General features: G+C 38.4%; 1 protein-coding gene across 4 annotated transcripts in view; it reads left to right on the top strand.

The window, feature by feature from the left end:
- Nucleotides 1-14076, top strand: part of EMSY (EMSY transcriptional repressor, BRCA2 interacting) — a 55193-nt gene that overhangs the window by 4898 nt on the left and 36219 nt on the right. For all 4 annotated transcript variants that reach the window (XM_054015830.1, XM_054015828.1, XM_054015829.1 and 1 more), the window contains exons 3-7: nucleotides 3143-3242; nucleotides 3793-3867; nucleotides 6333-6508; nucleotides 7883-8035; nucleotides 11479-11738. In XM_054015830.1, the coding sequence (XP_053871805.1) occupies nucleotides 3143-3242; nucleotides 3793-3867; nucleotides 6333-6508; nucleotides 7883-8035; nucleotides 11479-11738 (764 nt within the window). The remainder of the gene's footprint in view (nucleotides 1-3142; nucleotides 3243-3792; nucleotides 3868-6332; nucleotides 6509-7882; nucleotides 8036-11478; nucleotides 11739-14076) is intronic.

The following is a 14076-nucleotide window of genomic DNA, read 5'->3' as shown; positions in this document are numbered from 1 at the left end:
GACTTTCATTTAGGCAACATAGTCTAGTGGTTGAACACAGTAGAGGGAGTTGAGATTAGATATTTGAGATTTTCTACGGACTTCCTATGTGAAAATCACTTGGGCAAATCACTTAACCTCTCTGGGCTTTATTTTACCCATCTGTAAAAAAAGTGAAGTACTGTACTACATACCTTGCATCAGAGGCATGAAGGTTAATGTTTGTAAAGCACTTTGAGGTCCCCTGATTATGCTATAAAACTATTATTATTAGCTGAGAGAAAGGGGTGAAACTATTTTCTCTCATCTTGTTCGGTTATCTGGGGGAGGGGGTTCTGTTTTTAAGAGACAGCACATTGAGTATAGAATCTGAACCATTATTTTTATTATTTAAAAATGTATTACTTGTATTGTGATAGCACCTAGAGGCCCTAACTGAGATTGCAAGTGTACAAACAGACAGAGGCTTATACTATCGGAAAGAACTTTGTCTAAATAGACAAGATAGACAAGGGAGTGGAAATGGAAGCACAGAGAGGTGAAGTGACTTGCCCTGTAGCAAGGTCACAAAGCAGGTCAGTGATAAAGCAAAGCATATAGCCCATGTTTCCTGACTTCCAGGCCAGCGCTCTATCCGTTAGACCACTCTGCAAGGCTCAGATACTCCATAGTAAATTAAACACCATAGCAGATTTTAGAAAAATGTGTCAATACTTAAATCATATCTTAGTGTGATATCTAGCACTGCCCTGAGACCTTTGCAGTACATAGCTAGTTCTTTTTTGAACCGTGTTATAGTCTTGGCCTTCACAACATCCTCTGGCAAACAATTCCACAGGTTGACTATGCGTTGTGTGAAAAAATACTTCCTTTTGTGTTTTTTAAACCTGCTACCTATTCATTTCATTTGGTGACCCCTAGTTCTTGTGTTATGAGATGGAGTAAATAACACTTCCTTATTTACTTTATCCACACCAGTCATGATTTTATAGTCCTCTATCATATCCCCCGTAGTTGTCTCTTTTCTAAGCTGAAAAGTCTCCTCATACGGCAGCGGTTCCATACCCTTAATCATTTTTGTTGCCCTTTTCTGAACCTTTTCCAAGTTCAATACATCACTTTTGAGATGGAGCGACCACATCTGCACGCAATATTCAAGATGTGGGTGTACTGTGGATTTATATAGAGGCAATATGATATTTTCTTTCTTCTTATCTATCCCTTTCTTAATGATTCCCAACATTCTGTTAGCTTTTTTGTCTGCCGCTGCACATTGAATGGATGTTTTCAAGGAGCTATCCACAATTACTCCAAGATCTTTCTTGAGTGGTAACAGCCAATTTAGACCCCATCATTTTATATGTATAGTTGGGATTATGTTTTCCAATGTGCATTACTTTACATCTGTCCTATGATCTTCACTGTCTGCCAAGATGCTAAAACATAAATTTAAAGGTCTTAATGTAGTGGCTCTCCATAAAACAAAACCAACCTTAACTCAGACATTGAGTGATTACTGGGTAAAGTAACTTCATAGTCTAAACACAGAAAAATACTGTAGTATCTCTCATATTACCATTTGGTACCTTAGCAAATGTTGACTTTAAAGACAACAATTGGACTGGTATATAAAATGCTTCTTCATCCGAGCCTTAAATACTTAAGCAGTCATTGTCTGCCCAATGCCCTGGTTTGGGGGTTATGGTTGACCAAAGTGTGACTTTTCTGTTTCCCCCTAGGTTTAGTCGGAACTGGGGTGGGTGTAGGAATTGTTTTGGACATGGTTCTCTGGTTGTGTAAATTGGGTCCACTGGATTCACTCGCTGACAGCTTTTGTAAACAATATACAAATAATAAGTCTTGCTTATTTTGGCAGCTATTATCTGACTGCTATTTGTGCTCTAGTCAGTCTTTTTTGTTATTGTTTCTGTCCCTACTAATACTTATTTTTATGTTAACTGGGATTTGATTTTGTTGGTCTATATAGCTATGTATAGTGTGGAAAGGGTTTAGATTGCTAATTTAAAACGAGGCTTTCAGTCACACTTTTTTTTTGTGAAATGTTCAAATAATGTGCCCCATGATATTAGGATTATATATTTTGACTGAGTGGTATTTCCATGTTCTGCTCTTCAGCGTTTTCTGTAAGCTAAAGAATAATGTTAATCATTTTTCAGTGTTCAATCAGTTCATTGTCTTTGATGTATTGGTTGCACATTAGAGATCTGAGTGTTTCTTGTTGCTTCAATGTGTTAGCATTCTTTTCTGCTTTAAATAGTTACATATGTTATGGAAATTAAGCAAGACACATTGACAAGAAAATTTATACGACAGTCTAAAAAGCTGTCATCCCCTCATTAAAGAGGAATGTTAGAGGGAAGATTAGTTTTTCTTTTGATAGCAGTAACTTTTTCATGAGTAAAGTCAGTTTTCAGAATGGAGAGAGGTAAATAGTGGTATCCCCCAGGGGTCTGTACTGGGACCAGTCCTATTCAACATATTCATGAATGATATGGAAAAAGGGGTAAACAGTGAGGTGGCAAAATTTGCAGATGATACAAAACTATTCCAGTCCCAGACTGTGAAGAGTTACAAAAGGATCTCCCAAAACTAGGTGATTGGGCAACAAAATGGCAGATGAAATTCAATGTCGATAAATACAAAGTAATGCTCATTTGAAAACATAATCCCAACTAAAACCTCATCTTTCCTATGGAGTTTTGTTAAAGATCTTATGAATATTTCATTTACTCCTGGAAAATTACATAGTACTTTACAAAAATAGGGCCTGATCTTTCAAGTCCCTCTGCGTGTGGCACTCATACTGGCATCAGTAGGAGCACTCTGTGCGGAAGGCTTGCAGGGTTGGTCTTTGTGGCACCTGGTCATAGTCTTTTAAACTGCTTTCTAGAGAATCTGCTGTGAAATCACAACAAAATATGCTGCATATAACAACTGTACACGGCAGAGTAACTTGCTGAAATAGTTCTGAATCATCAGTCTCTCATAGAGAACACTGCATTTTTGAAGGAGTAACATACTCCTTTTTTAAATAAGATGTTAATATATTAATAGCAAATCTATTGTATTTAAACCCATGATTTTATTTTTCCCTTTTTGCTGTTAATGGTTAAGAGCTAATCATATTTCTATATTTCCTTAGAACTGGAGGCATATGCTGGAGTTATCAGTGCCTTGCGTGCACAGGGGGACCTTACCAAGGATAAGAAAGACCTTCTTGGAGAACTCTCCAAAGTGCTTAGGTAAACCTCACTCTACTTATGGTAAATGTGGTGAATATATAATTGGTTTATGGCCTGTTTTCTTTTAAAAGCATTGCACACACTTCCTACCAGGGGCATCTTCTGTTCTTAAAATGAATTAATAATCAGAAAGGAGACTCCAGAAACAATATAATGGGAATTCCATATTTATTTTTCTTTCAAAGATTCCTGGTTACATTTGCTTATCTTGCAAATGAAATTTTTTTCTTCACTTCGATCCTTGTAAGATTGCAACCCAGAATTGGAAATCCTGCCATGTAGCCGCTAATGTAATCTCTAGTAACTGTGGTGAAATCCTTTCTGTTCTCTAGGCCAGAGAATTATTTTTTTTACCTTCTGAATAATAAAAGACTTTATTTTCGCTGCCACAGGGGAGATAAGCAAGTGGCAATCTCTAAAATGTAAATGCTGACCCTTCCATCCACCAGAGTGGAGCTGTTTCTAACATTTTCATTTTCGCTAACAGGATCAGATAAATATATTTGTCTTTCCATATCTAAAATATATTGGCTGCTTTCTTTTTTGACAGCATTTCAACTGAGCGCCATCGTGCTGAAGTTCGGAGAGCCGTAAATGATGAACGGCTAACAACTATTGCGCATAAGTAAGCTATTAGTCATACTGCACATGACTTCCATAAGGCACCAAATAGTCTTCCCATTGGACAGGCCTTTATCTTTTAAACCAAATACTAGATTTTAAACCACTAGCAACCTTGAAGGGATAACACAGCTGACAATTGAAGTAGTACATGTAACTATACCCTCAACTGTTGCAGCTCTGTAGTATGTACTACAGGAAAATGTGTGGAAGTTGTTTAAATCTGTAGTTAACAAGTCAGTGTTTTGTTCATGAAGTGGTTAGGAGCCAGCTGAAAATGGGGCCCCATTGTGTTGTATATAAACATAGTATAAGAGAGAGTTCCTGCCTTGAAGAGCTTACAGTCTAAATAGATAAGACCAAACAGAAGGTTGGGAAACTGACATAATGTATATGGAGAGTGAACAATATGATGGCTGCAAACTTCAGGTTTGTGCCATGATTTTAGTTTTGTTTAAATCCTTTTGGTGGGGTTACGTTAGGAGGGGATTAGCTAAATGGAAGGATAAAGGATCTTTGGTGACCTTGAGGGAGGGGGTCAGAGAGGGTGGAGCAAACAGCCAGTCAGCACTGGGGAAAATGTTTGGAATGAAAATTTCAGAAAGCAGTCTGTCATCATCACTGCCCATTGGTCCCTGCTTGAACTGCCCTGTGCAGCTGCTGTGGCAGTTTCAGTTTTGGCTGGCTCCTCCCTGCGTTTTCTTTCCCAAAGCCCACAATTGCTGTGGAGAAGGGGATGCCCCCTGGGTCCTAGTTCCCTGTGGGGAGGGGAGTGGTCTCAGTTCTGAGTTCTGGAGGGAAGTGTGGCCTGGCTGGCCCATATTTATCCCCCAGTTCAGCAGGACATGGTTGAACTGCTTTCTGCAGCTGTTGTGCCAGTTTCAGTCTCTAGCTGGCTCCCTACAGTTTTTTCCCCCAAAGACCACATGATTGGGGGAGAAAATGGTGCTCACTTATCTTTAAGTGAAATACTTAGTACTCTTAGTATCTAAAAGTAGTTTTCAGAATGAAATAAATGGCTTGAGAGACTTTTTATTTTATTTTAAGGGGGAAAGAAATGCCTTACATTATTTAATGTCCAGCTAGAGTATAAGAATTTCTCTTTATTTTCATAAGTTAACATAATTAAAACAGCTATAGATTTTAAGTGTGAATCTTACAACTCTGAAATTATCGGGGAAAAAACAATAAAACAATCATGTATAAGGAGCCTATCATATCAGTTAGCAATATTTTGAACTGAGACTCACCAAAAGTGGCATATTCTTTTGTAAACTGTCATTTAAAAGTTTCAGGTTTAAAGGCTTGGAAATAGTGTGTCCTATTAGACAACTACATAGCATAACAGTTTAGATTTTTTTTCTTTAAAAAGAAAAAGTGAATAAGGAATAGCTTACGTATGAAAACAATCAGGATTGATTTCTTAAATTGAATTTCCTGTTAAATGCTGATGATGATGTCAGCCGTTTGCAAAACTCATGCAGTTTCTGCCTCAAGGGGATTAAAATCTAGAACACACGGTAGGAAACCCAAAGGAGGTGCTAGTTTATGGAATGCCATATCTTTTTAAAAATCTCTTTCCTGTCTTTCACACTGAGAAATAATGTAGCAGAGAGCTCATTTGGCTTATGTGGATTAATTCTTAATGATGCTAGGAAAGTGCAGTATTACCATTAGATATATTGGAGTTAGCACTCTTAATATAAACTCATGTTTGCAGTTATTTTCAACAAAAAAATTAAATTTTACCTCAACTGATGCTAATCAGTAAGTACTGTAAGAAAATTTATGGAAGATGCTGAAACAAATCTGGGTCTAACTGAGAAATAGATGGACTAATTAGTGCTAATCTTTTTACTAGTTACTTAGTACTGTTAGCCAGAGTTAAAAGTAGTTTTTCAGTATGTAGTAATAAATCAAATGAAACTCTAATTGAAAACTATAGTCTACAGTTCTGGCTTCATTGATTCAGTGAAATGGTCATACAAAACAGAATCAATTTTGCCCACCAGAAAAAGGGGATAACATGATTCTTAAGCATTCTATTTTGTCTTCAAACATTGAGACTAATTAGAAGTTAAGACCAGGTGGTTGGCCTCTGTTAAGGGAAATGCACGGGCTGAGTCATTTGACATGTTGCAATCTTGTTTGGGCTATTGTGATGGGGCTTAGAATTTTTTTAATTAAGTAGATCGAGATCTGCCTTAGAAACAATTATTTCTATAGCACTCTTAGTTTGATGGCTGTTTCATGAACGTTGTGCTTCTGATTTTTTAGTTAGTTTGAGGAGTATAATACGCACTCATTTGCAAGACTGCCTTTTTAATTATGATTTACTGTACATATTCTAGGCTGTCACTAGAAGAAAAATCCTGTTATCTAGTAGCTTTTCTCTATTGGAAAAGCATATTTAGTCAGTAAATGTGCTGGATAAGAGAACACTTTCACATAATATGCATTTCTGTTTAGTATGTCTGGACCGAACAGCTCTTCAGAATGGTCTATAGAAGGTCGTCGACTGGTGCCGCTGATGCCACGGCTGGTTCCACAAACAGCCTTTACTGTAACAGCTAATGCTGTTGCCAATGCAGCTATTCAGCACAATTCATCTCTTCCAGTTCCTGCAGAAACTGGGAACAAAGAAGGTGAGGGAATCCCAGTATCTTACTGCAAGTAGTGACGATGTGAGAAGAATAATTATACATTTTAAAGGGACACCGTCAGCTAGCTTAGATCCAAAGTGTGTAGGTTATATTTAAAACAAACAAACAAAAACCCTGTTCCTTCATTTTCATACAATATTAATAGAAATGTTTTCATGAAATCTGATTGGATTTGCAGTCCCTTTTGGAGTTTTTGCAACCTAAATGTAGTATTGTGCTAGTGCAGTGGTTCTCAAACTGGATCGGAACCCCAAAGTGGGTTGCGACCATATTTTAATGGGGTCGCCAGGCTAGCTTAGACTTGCTGGGATCCGGGGCTGAAGCCTGAGCCCCGCCACCTGGGGCCGAAGCCCAAGGGCTTCAGCCCTGGGTGGCACAGCTCAGGTTACAGGCCCCCTGCCAGGGGCTGAAGCCCTTGGGTTTCAGCTTTGGCCCCCCCCACCCAGGGCATCGAGGCTCAGGCAGACTCAGACTTCAGTCCCCCTTCCTGGGTCGTGTAGTAATTTTGGTTGTTAAATTACTAAAAATGAAAGAAATAAAGAAGTTGTTACAGGTCCCTTTAAGGTATAGTGATATTCAGAAAAGTGACTTTGTAAAAATGACGTGGATATCCATTCTTATTTTGTCACTCCAGATCAAATGTACTAAATTACCAAGTCAAAAGATGCCTCCCCCATCCTCCCCTTACCCCCTACAAACTCCAGCTAAGCTGCAACGTTTTATTTTACTTTGTTTTAGGGGTTTAGTTACAGTATATTTACACAGTTACAGAAAACCTAACACTTCTCAAATTAGTATTTTTTCTGACAGATTTGGGAAACATTATACCACTTGCTTTCTCTTACTACTCCTTGTAAACATCAATGTTACAGCAATTAAACAAGGAAAACCATTTTAAAGGACATCTATCTGTCTTAATTTAAAGAGGGTTTTCAGATTGATTCTAGGACTGACATGCCACTGAGCACAATGCAATAACAATTTTATATTTATATCACTGATCTACGCAAGAGTCCTAAGCACATTAAAACAAAGTTAATTAAAATACTAAACACATACAAGATAAACTATAATGTAAAACACACAATCGGTAGAGAAGAAAATAATATCAATGGTGTCTTTAAGGTCTTCTCAAATAAAAATGTTTTAAAATCTACTTCGAAAGCAGCTAATTCTATGGTCGTTCTTGGGTCAGAGCGGCCAGCACTCCACAGTAGCAGGACCGCAGAGGCAAGGATGTGGATAGTGACCCAATAAGCCTTAGGCTTTAATTTATCTTCAAAGCCGTCAAAATAGTGCTAGGATAATGAAATTCTTTACTTTAGTTATGTGGAAGGTGTCTTCTCTCCTCTTCAGTGGTGGTTTGCTATTCCTACACAAGTACCACTTCAACCCCAACATCTACCCCTGTTCCAAGTGGCAGTGTAGCAACAGTGAAGTCCCCCAGACCTGCCAGTCCAGCCTCCAATGTAGTCGTCTTGCCAAGTGGAAGTACTGTTTACGTCAAAAGTAAGTGATACCAGTAACTTTGATTAACAAAACAGGAAGGGGATGGTCTTGTGGTTAAAGCACAGGACTCTGAGTTAGATAATCTGGGTTCTAAACCCAGCTCTGCCTCAAACTTACTGTGTGACTTTGGACAAGTCACTTTACTGATAAATACACTACGGCACAAAGATGTTAAAGTGGGACTAATACTTCCCTTCCTCATGAGGGTATGTTGAGGCTCAATTCATTGATTGAAAAATACTCTGAGATTTTGATATCTGGGATAACAGAAGTACAAAGTGTGAAAAATAAAACCTAGGAATTGCCATGCAGTAGTGGATCATTTGTCCATCTAGTTTGGAATTTTGCCTCTGATGTGGTCATACCTAATGCTTCAGAGGAAGGTTTCCCTTCCACCTCTTCCCCAAAGTATGCACCTAGCCTACAGTGCAGTCATTTATCATTTGAGGGAGTTGGAAGGAAGAGAAACCCTTTTTCCCTTCTCAGATAAGCAGGAGAATTTCTAGGAATATCATTTTCCTACAAGCACTCATGTGCCCTAAAGCAGCAAGTGATATGGCATGTCAAGGTAAAGGGCCAAATCCTTACCTGATGTAAATCAGCTAAGGATTTGACCCTTTGTGGATATTACCAAAAGAATATAAATTTAAAATAATATAGTTTTCCTATCTAAAATTAAATTTGAAATTGATAACCTGTGTTAAGGCGTAAATGGGCTATAATCTACTGAAATAATTTAAATAAAAAAATATGCTACATCAATGAGCCCTCCTCAAATTTTTATTCTGCTTTTAATTACATACAGAATCAGAGAGGAAACAACTTTTGAGGTCAACTCAAGCTTTATAAATTCACAATGTAATGTAATTAAGTAATTATCTGTTGTTATTTTCAGTGTTTATAATGGAATGAATGCAATTTACATTTTCCAGAAAAGCTTTTGCTGTAACTAAACTGAAACCAAAAGTAATTAGCAGGTGCAGAGAGAATCTTTTCTTCATTTTGACTAGTTCAGTCAAAATTGAGAAACTGGGAGTTGAAAAAGGAGGAAAGTTTGTCTAAGAATAAAAACCAGGTGGGAGATGATAAGATTAATTCTAAATACTTGAAGGATATGAGGTCAGATTTTCAAAGGTATTTAGGTATCTGAAGATGCAGGTAAGTGTCTGCTGGGATATTCAAAAATGCCTAAGCAGGTTAGGCAGCTAACTCTTACCGAAATCACCTTAGAAAGGCATCTATACATCTTTGCAATATTTTGCCCACGGTGACCAGAAACAAACCAATTCACTAACTACAATTAATACTTCCTTTGCTTAATAAATCAGTTTAAAATGCAAAACATGTTTTGGTAAACTTGTTTTTTTATGTATCCAACACATTTAAGGTAATTTTATTTAATGAAGAAACAATTTAAAAATGCTGCTTTTGTTCAGTTTAATTCCAAATTCCATTCAAGAGCTGCTTGACACAAATGCCAGGTAGAAATGACCACCTAATACATAAGAATGGCATCAATTTCTAACATTTAAAAAAAATATTAAAATTAAGAATTTGAATAAATGTATGTCAAGCTATATGAATACTAAAATAAATGTACAGATATAGTATATCCTCCTGGTTAGCAAAAAGAAATACCAAATTTAATGCTTGTATCAATCAATGAGAATAAACCTTTCTTTAGAAAAATAATTGAAGTACAAATGCAAATGGAGATTAAAACTGATTATTTAAATCAAGGTTTCCTACTTGCAGTTATAAATCACTTGGATTTAAATCAATCTGCCCTACCTACTATAGAAAGGTACATTGTTTCAGATGTAAGATCTAGAAAAACTGATATTCTCTTAGCTCAAACAACTGAAATCTAAACCTTAAAAAAATGCTATCACATAGTAAGGACAGCTTACGATTTGATCGCGAAGGTCACGGAAGTCACAGAATCTGTGACTTCCACAGACCTCCATGACTTCAGCCTGCAGTGTCTGGGAGCTGCAGGGCACCCCCACTGCCCATGGTGGCCGGGAGCTGCAGGGTACCCCCACCGCCTGGAGTGGCGGGGACCCTGCAGCTCCCCAGCCCCCACAGTTGTGTGGGGGGGAATAACCAAGAGGTCCCCAGTTCCCGCAGACAGGATGGGAAGGGGGAGGGATCCCTGGCAGCTCCTCAGCTGCCGCTGCTGGCCGGGAAATCCCCCGCAGCTCCCCAGCCTACACATGGACGGCGGGGGAATCCCCCGCAGCTCCTCAGCCGCTGCGAGTGAGTGTCCCTCCCTGCTCCCAGCCACTGGGCAGGTCAGAGGCCGCAGTTCCCAGCCACAGCAGGGCAGGGTGCTGGACCCTTCTTCCTCCCCATTTTGTCATGGACATTTTTAGTAAAAGTCAGGGACAGGTCACAGCTTAAGTGAATTTTTGTTTATTGCCCATGACCTGTCCCTGACTTTTACTAAAAATGTCCATGACAAAATTGTAGCCTTAGTAATGACTATAAGACTGGTCTGTATCATTTGTTTGAATCCAGGGATAAAAAATCTCATCAATCCCCTAAATCAGCCAATCCCTCACTTTTTTGCATTTGAATTTTTGCTGAGAGCAGATTTAATTCTTCTTTTGCAAGATGAGGATCTGAAAGTCAGTGATTCAGCAGAGTGTTGAAACATAGATTTTCTGCCCTTGAGGTGGGTGATTGTGGGGGTGAAGAAACTTGTTTGAGGCAAAAAGTTTCTTTTGCACGATTGCATATTGGTAAAAGTTTTGCTTTTTGACATACAGTGAGTAAAATGTGCTGAAATAGTCACTGCAAAGTGGGATGTGGTCTTGGCAGCAGGACTGCATCATATGATAAATAGATCTTCAGAAGCTATTTGAAGGAGAAAGGGATGCTGCTGCAAGTGTACTGGGTTGCAATAAAGAAGGCACAAGGGGCAAGGGGTGCATGGTGTGACGAAGCAAATGGGAAATTTTAGTTACATGTGTATAATTGCCATAGATGAAAACTGCTGGAAAAGCTGAATGTGGAGTTCTGAACAGGAATGCACTTGAAAAATGTCTTCCCATCCCCCTCACACATATGCAGTCTCATTGGTGTAACTTCTGCCATTTTTACACAGAATAGCAAAACCCCAACACTGGCTGTTACATTCTTTTAATTTCTTATCCAGAATTAAACTGCAAAATTACTCAATACCCTTGGTTGTTTATTTTTAAGAGAAATTCAGTATTATGAGAACAAGTGTGATCTGTGGGAGGGAATTGGAACAGCTGATTCTGTTCTCAGGTCTGTCATGGACTTGCTGTGACCTTTGGAAGGTTTTATCTTCTCTCTGCCTTGTGTTTTCCCATTTGAAAATGGATGTAGGACTTAACAAGCTTAATGTTGTTAGAAAGCAGTGAGCGATGGTCAGATGAAAAGCGCTATATAATTGAAAAGTCCTGTTCTTCCAGGTGTCAGCTGCTCAGATGATGATGAAAAGCCCCGTAAAAGGCGACGAACTAACTCTTCTAGTTCCTCCCCTGTTCTTCTGAAAGAAGTCCCGAAGGCTGTCACTCCTGTCACTAAAACTATCACGGTGCCTGTAAGTGGCAGCCCCAAGATGAGTAATATCATGCAGAGCATTGCCAACTCCTTACCGCCACACATGTCTCCTGTGAAAATAACGTTCACTAAACCCTCAACACAGACGACAAACACCACAACACAGAAGGTACGTGGGGGAATCCGCCAAGCATTACATAATTGTATTTCCATCAATGAATAAGACATGATATTTAGCTTTTTCCGCTCTACAAAAGTGTCAAGCTATATTTTAAGGATTGTTCTTTGGGTAAGATAATCCATCTTTTTAAAACAAAAATCTGTGTGAATTTAGTGCACCTTTGTGTGAAGGGACCTGGATTGACAGTCCTGGAGACTGAAGCCCTCTTTTTATCCACAGAACAGGTACAGCACAGGCAGTGGGAGTGCAAGCTTCCCCCACACTGCCCCACCAATGTGCATCAACCCTGACCTGAAGGGATCCCTTCTAGGGATGAGAGGGAATTTAGTCTCCATGCTCATTCAATTATTGGCCTCTCTGGTGAGACTGCCAACAAGTTTCCAGTTAGTACCTTTTGTGGTGTTGGGTTTTGTGATATGGGCACTAGTCCACTGAGAACTGGATCACATAGGCCAATGAGCAGCCATCAGATGGTAACAACTTTTGGTCAAAGGTAATCTTTCTTATTTCTCTTTTCCTTAATTAAAATTATTCTATTTTTGCAGTAGTAAGACCCCAGGAAACTGGGTTTGGTCTTTCAATGGCCCACTCTACTTTGTGTAGGAGATCATGCCTCCGGGAGGCATGAGATCTCTCTTTGACCCCAGCAGGACTTGTTGCTAGATCTGAACAGAGATTGTGGGGATGTTATTTTCCTTTTCATTCTACTCCCTTTACATAGTATTGTGGCAGTTGAGATCAGCTGAGGTACTCAAACTAACAGTGCCCATGTTTGACCATAATGGGGCTGGAGGCAAGCAGTCCTCAGCTATAGAATGTTTCTAAAATGTGTTCTGCATTTGTTGATTTCCAGATCATGCTGCAAGACCTACTTGTTCTCTCAGGCTTTTCGGGAGGGTTTTAGATTTTGGACTGGTCCCAAATGACATTTTGTTTTTGATTTTGTGGGTCCAGAGTATTGGCTGGATGTATTTTAATTAACTAAAATAAATAAATCCTGTTTAAATTTAAACACAATAGTGACAGTGGAAACACTGCAAACCAAATTCATCTTTGGCGTATCTATTGATTTCAGTAGATTTACATGAGAGATTAATTTGACCTTGACACAGAGAGTATTGATTTAGATTGGCCTCTAGAAAGTATTTTTCAAATAATGAGCGATTCTTGACTTTTGAGCCCAACCTCCACACCATAATCTTTGTGTTAGCCTCAGATTTAATTTCTAACTTTATGTGGATTAGCACACTTCCCATGTCCTGATTTTGGATGTTTAGTTCAATGGACTAACTTCCTACATTTTAGTATGCAGTGCGTTTATTCCTGGCCTTTCATAATGTCTGTTCAGTTGTGTAAAGTAGGGGATGCTTTCATTTAGTTCCCTGAAGTCCAGAAGTATCACTGCTCAAACAAATGTCTGCTGGAAATGCATTCTGGTTAATGGTATGCAAATGAGCACAAGCGCATCAAATAATAAGGTCTTGCTTTCCATGCAGCAAATATTATTTGGATTAAAGTCTGGTTTAACCAGCGACAGAACATTTGTCTGGATGAACACAAGTTGGAGTAATTTATTGTTTGTACTAAATATAACTAACTTGAAGAAAAGTGGGGGGCTTGGTGTACTCATCTACATATCATTATCCAAGATATATTCATTATCCATACTACTTATACATCTTATTCTTTTTTCAGAGCAGGTGCTTTGAACTCTGTAAATAAAGTTTTAGCCTGTGCTTTAGTATCGTCTATATTCAAAATGAAATTGAAAAGCATAGATTATAAAGGAGGATGTAGTCGTTCAAGATGAAATAGACCTGCAAAGGAAAGGTACAGGCACAAGATAGGATATTAAGCTATTAAGATCTGATGATTCACTGTCCTTTCTGAATGGAACAATAGATGCCATCTTTTTGAAAATGGAAATACTGTTAATTTTATCTTCTTTCACGCAGGCCTTTACGGAAAGGTATTTGTCACTTGTTCTCAAAAACCTTCCAACAGATAATATTTCTCATTTTGCTTTATATGCACACTTCAGTTTATAAGTGAAATCTCACTCAGGTCCCATGCTAATACACGATGACAAGATCTAAACTTGTTCTAATAGGAAGTGTAGTAGTTTTTGTGTATTGCATAATTTGTTATCGTGATACTCTTTTAAATTGAGTTTGTATATCATACTTTCCAACCAAAGCGATAATGCTGCTTTAGTAATTTTAAAGGATTATTGAGGTTTGGGATTAGGCTTGAATTTGATATGCAGTTCTTTAAACAATAAGTGATGTTGAATGTGGTTCTTGAATTCTTTTATACCAGTTTTCAG

The sequence above is a fragment of the Malaclemys terrapin genome, chromosome 1 (genome assembly GCF_027887155.1).
Source record: "Malaclemys terrapin pileata isolate rMalTer1 chromosome 1, rMalTer1.hap1, whole genome shotgun sequence".
NCBI lineage: Eukaryota > Metazoa > Chordata > Testudines > Emydidae > Malaclemys > Malaclemys terrapin.
Note: the sequence above shows the minus strand (reverse complement) of the source record. Positions and strands in the feature narration are given on the sequence as shown.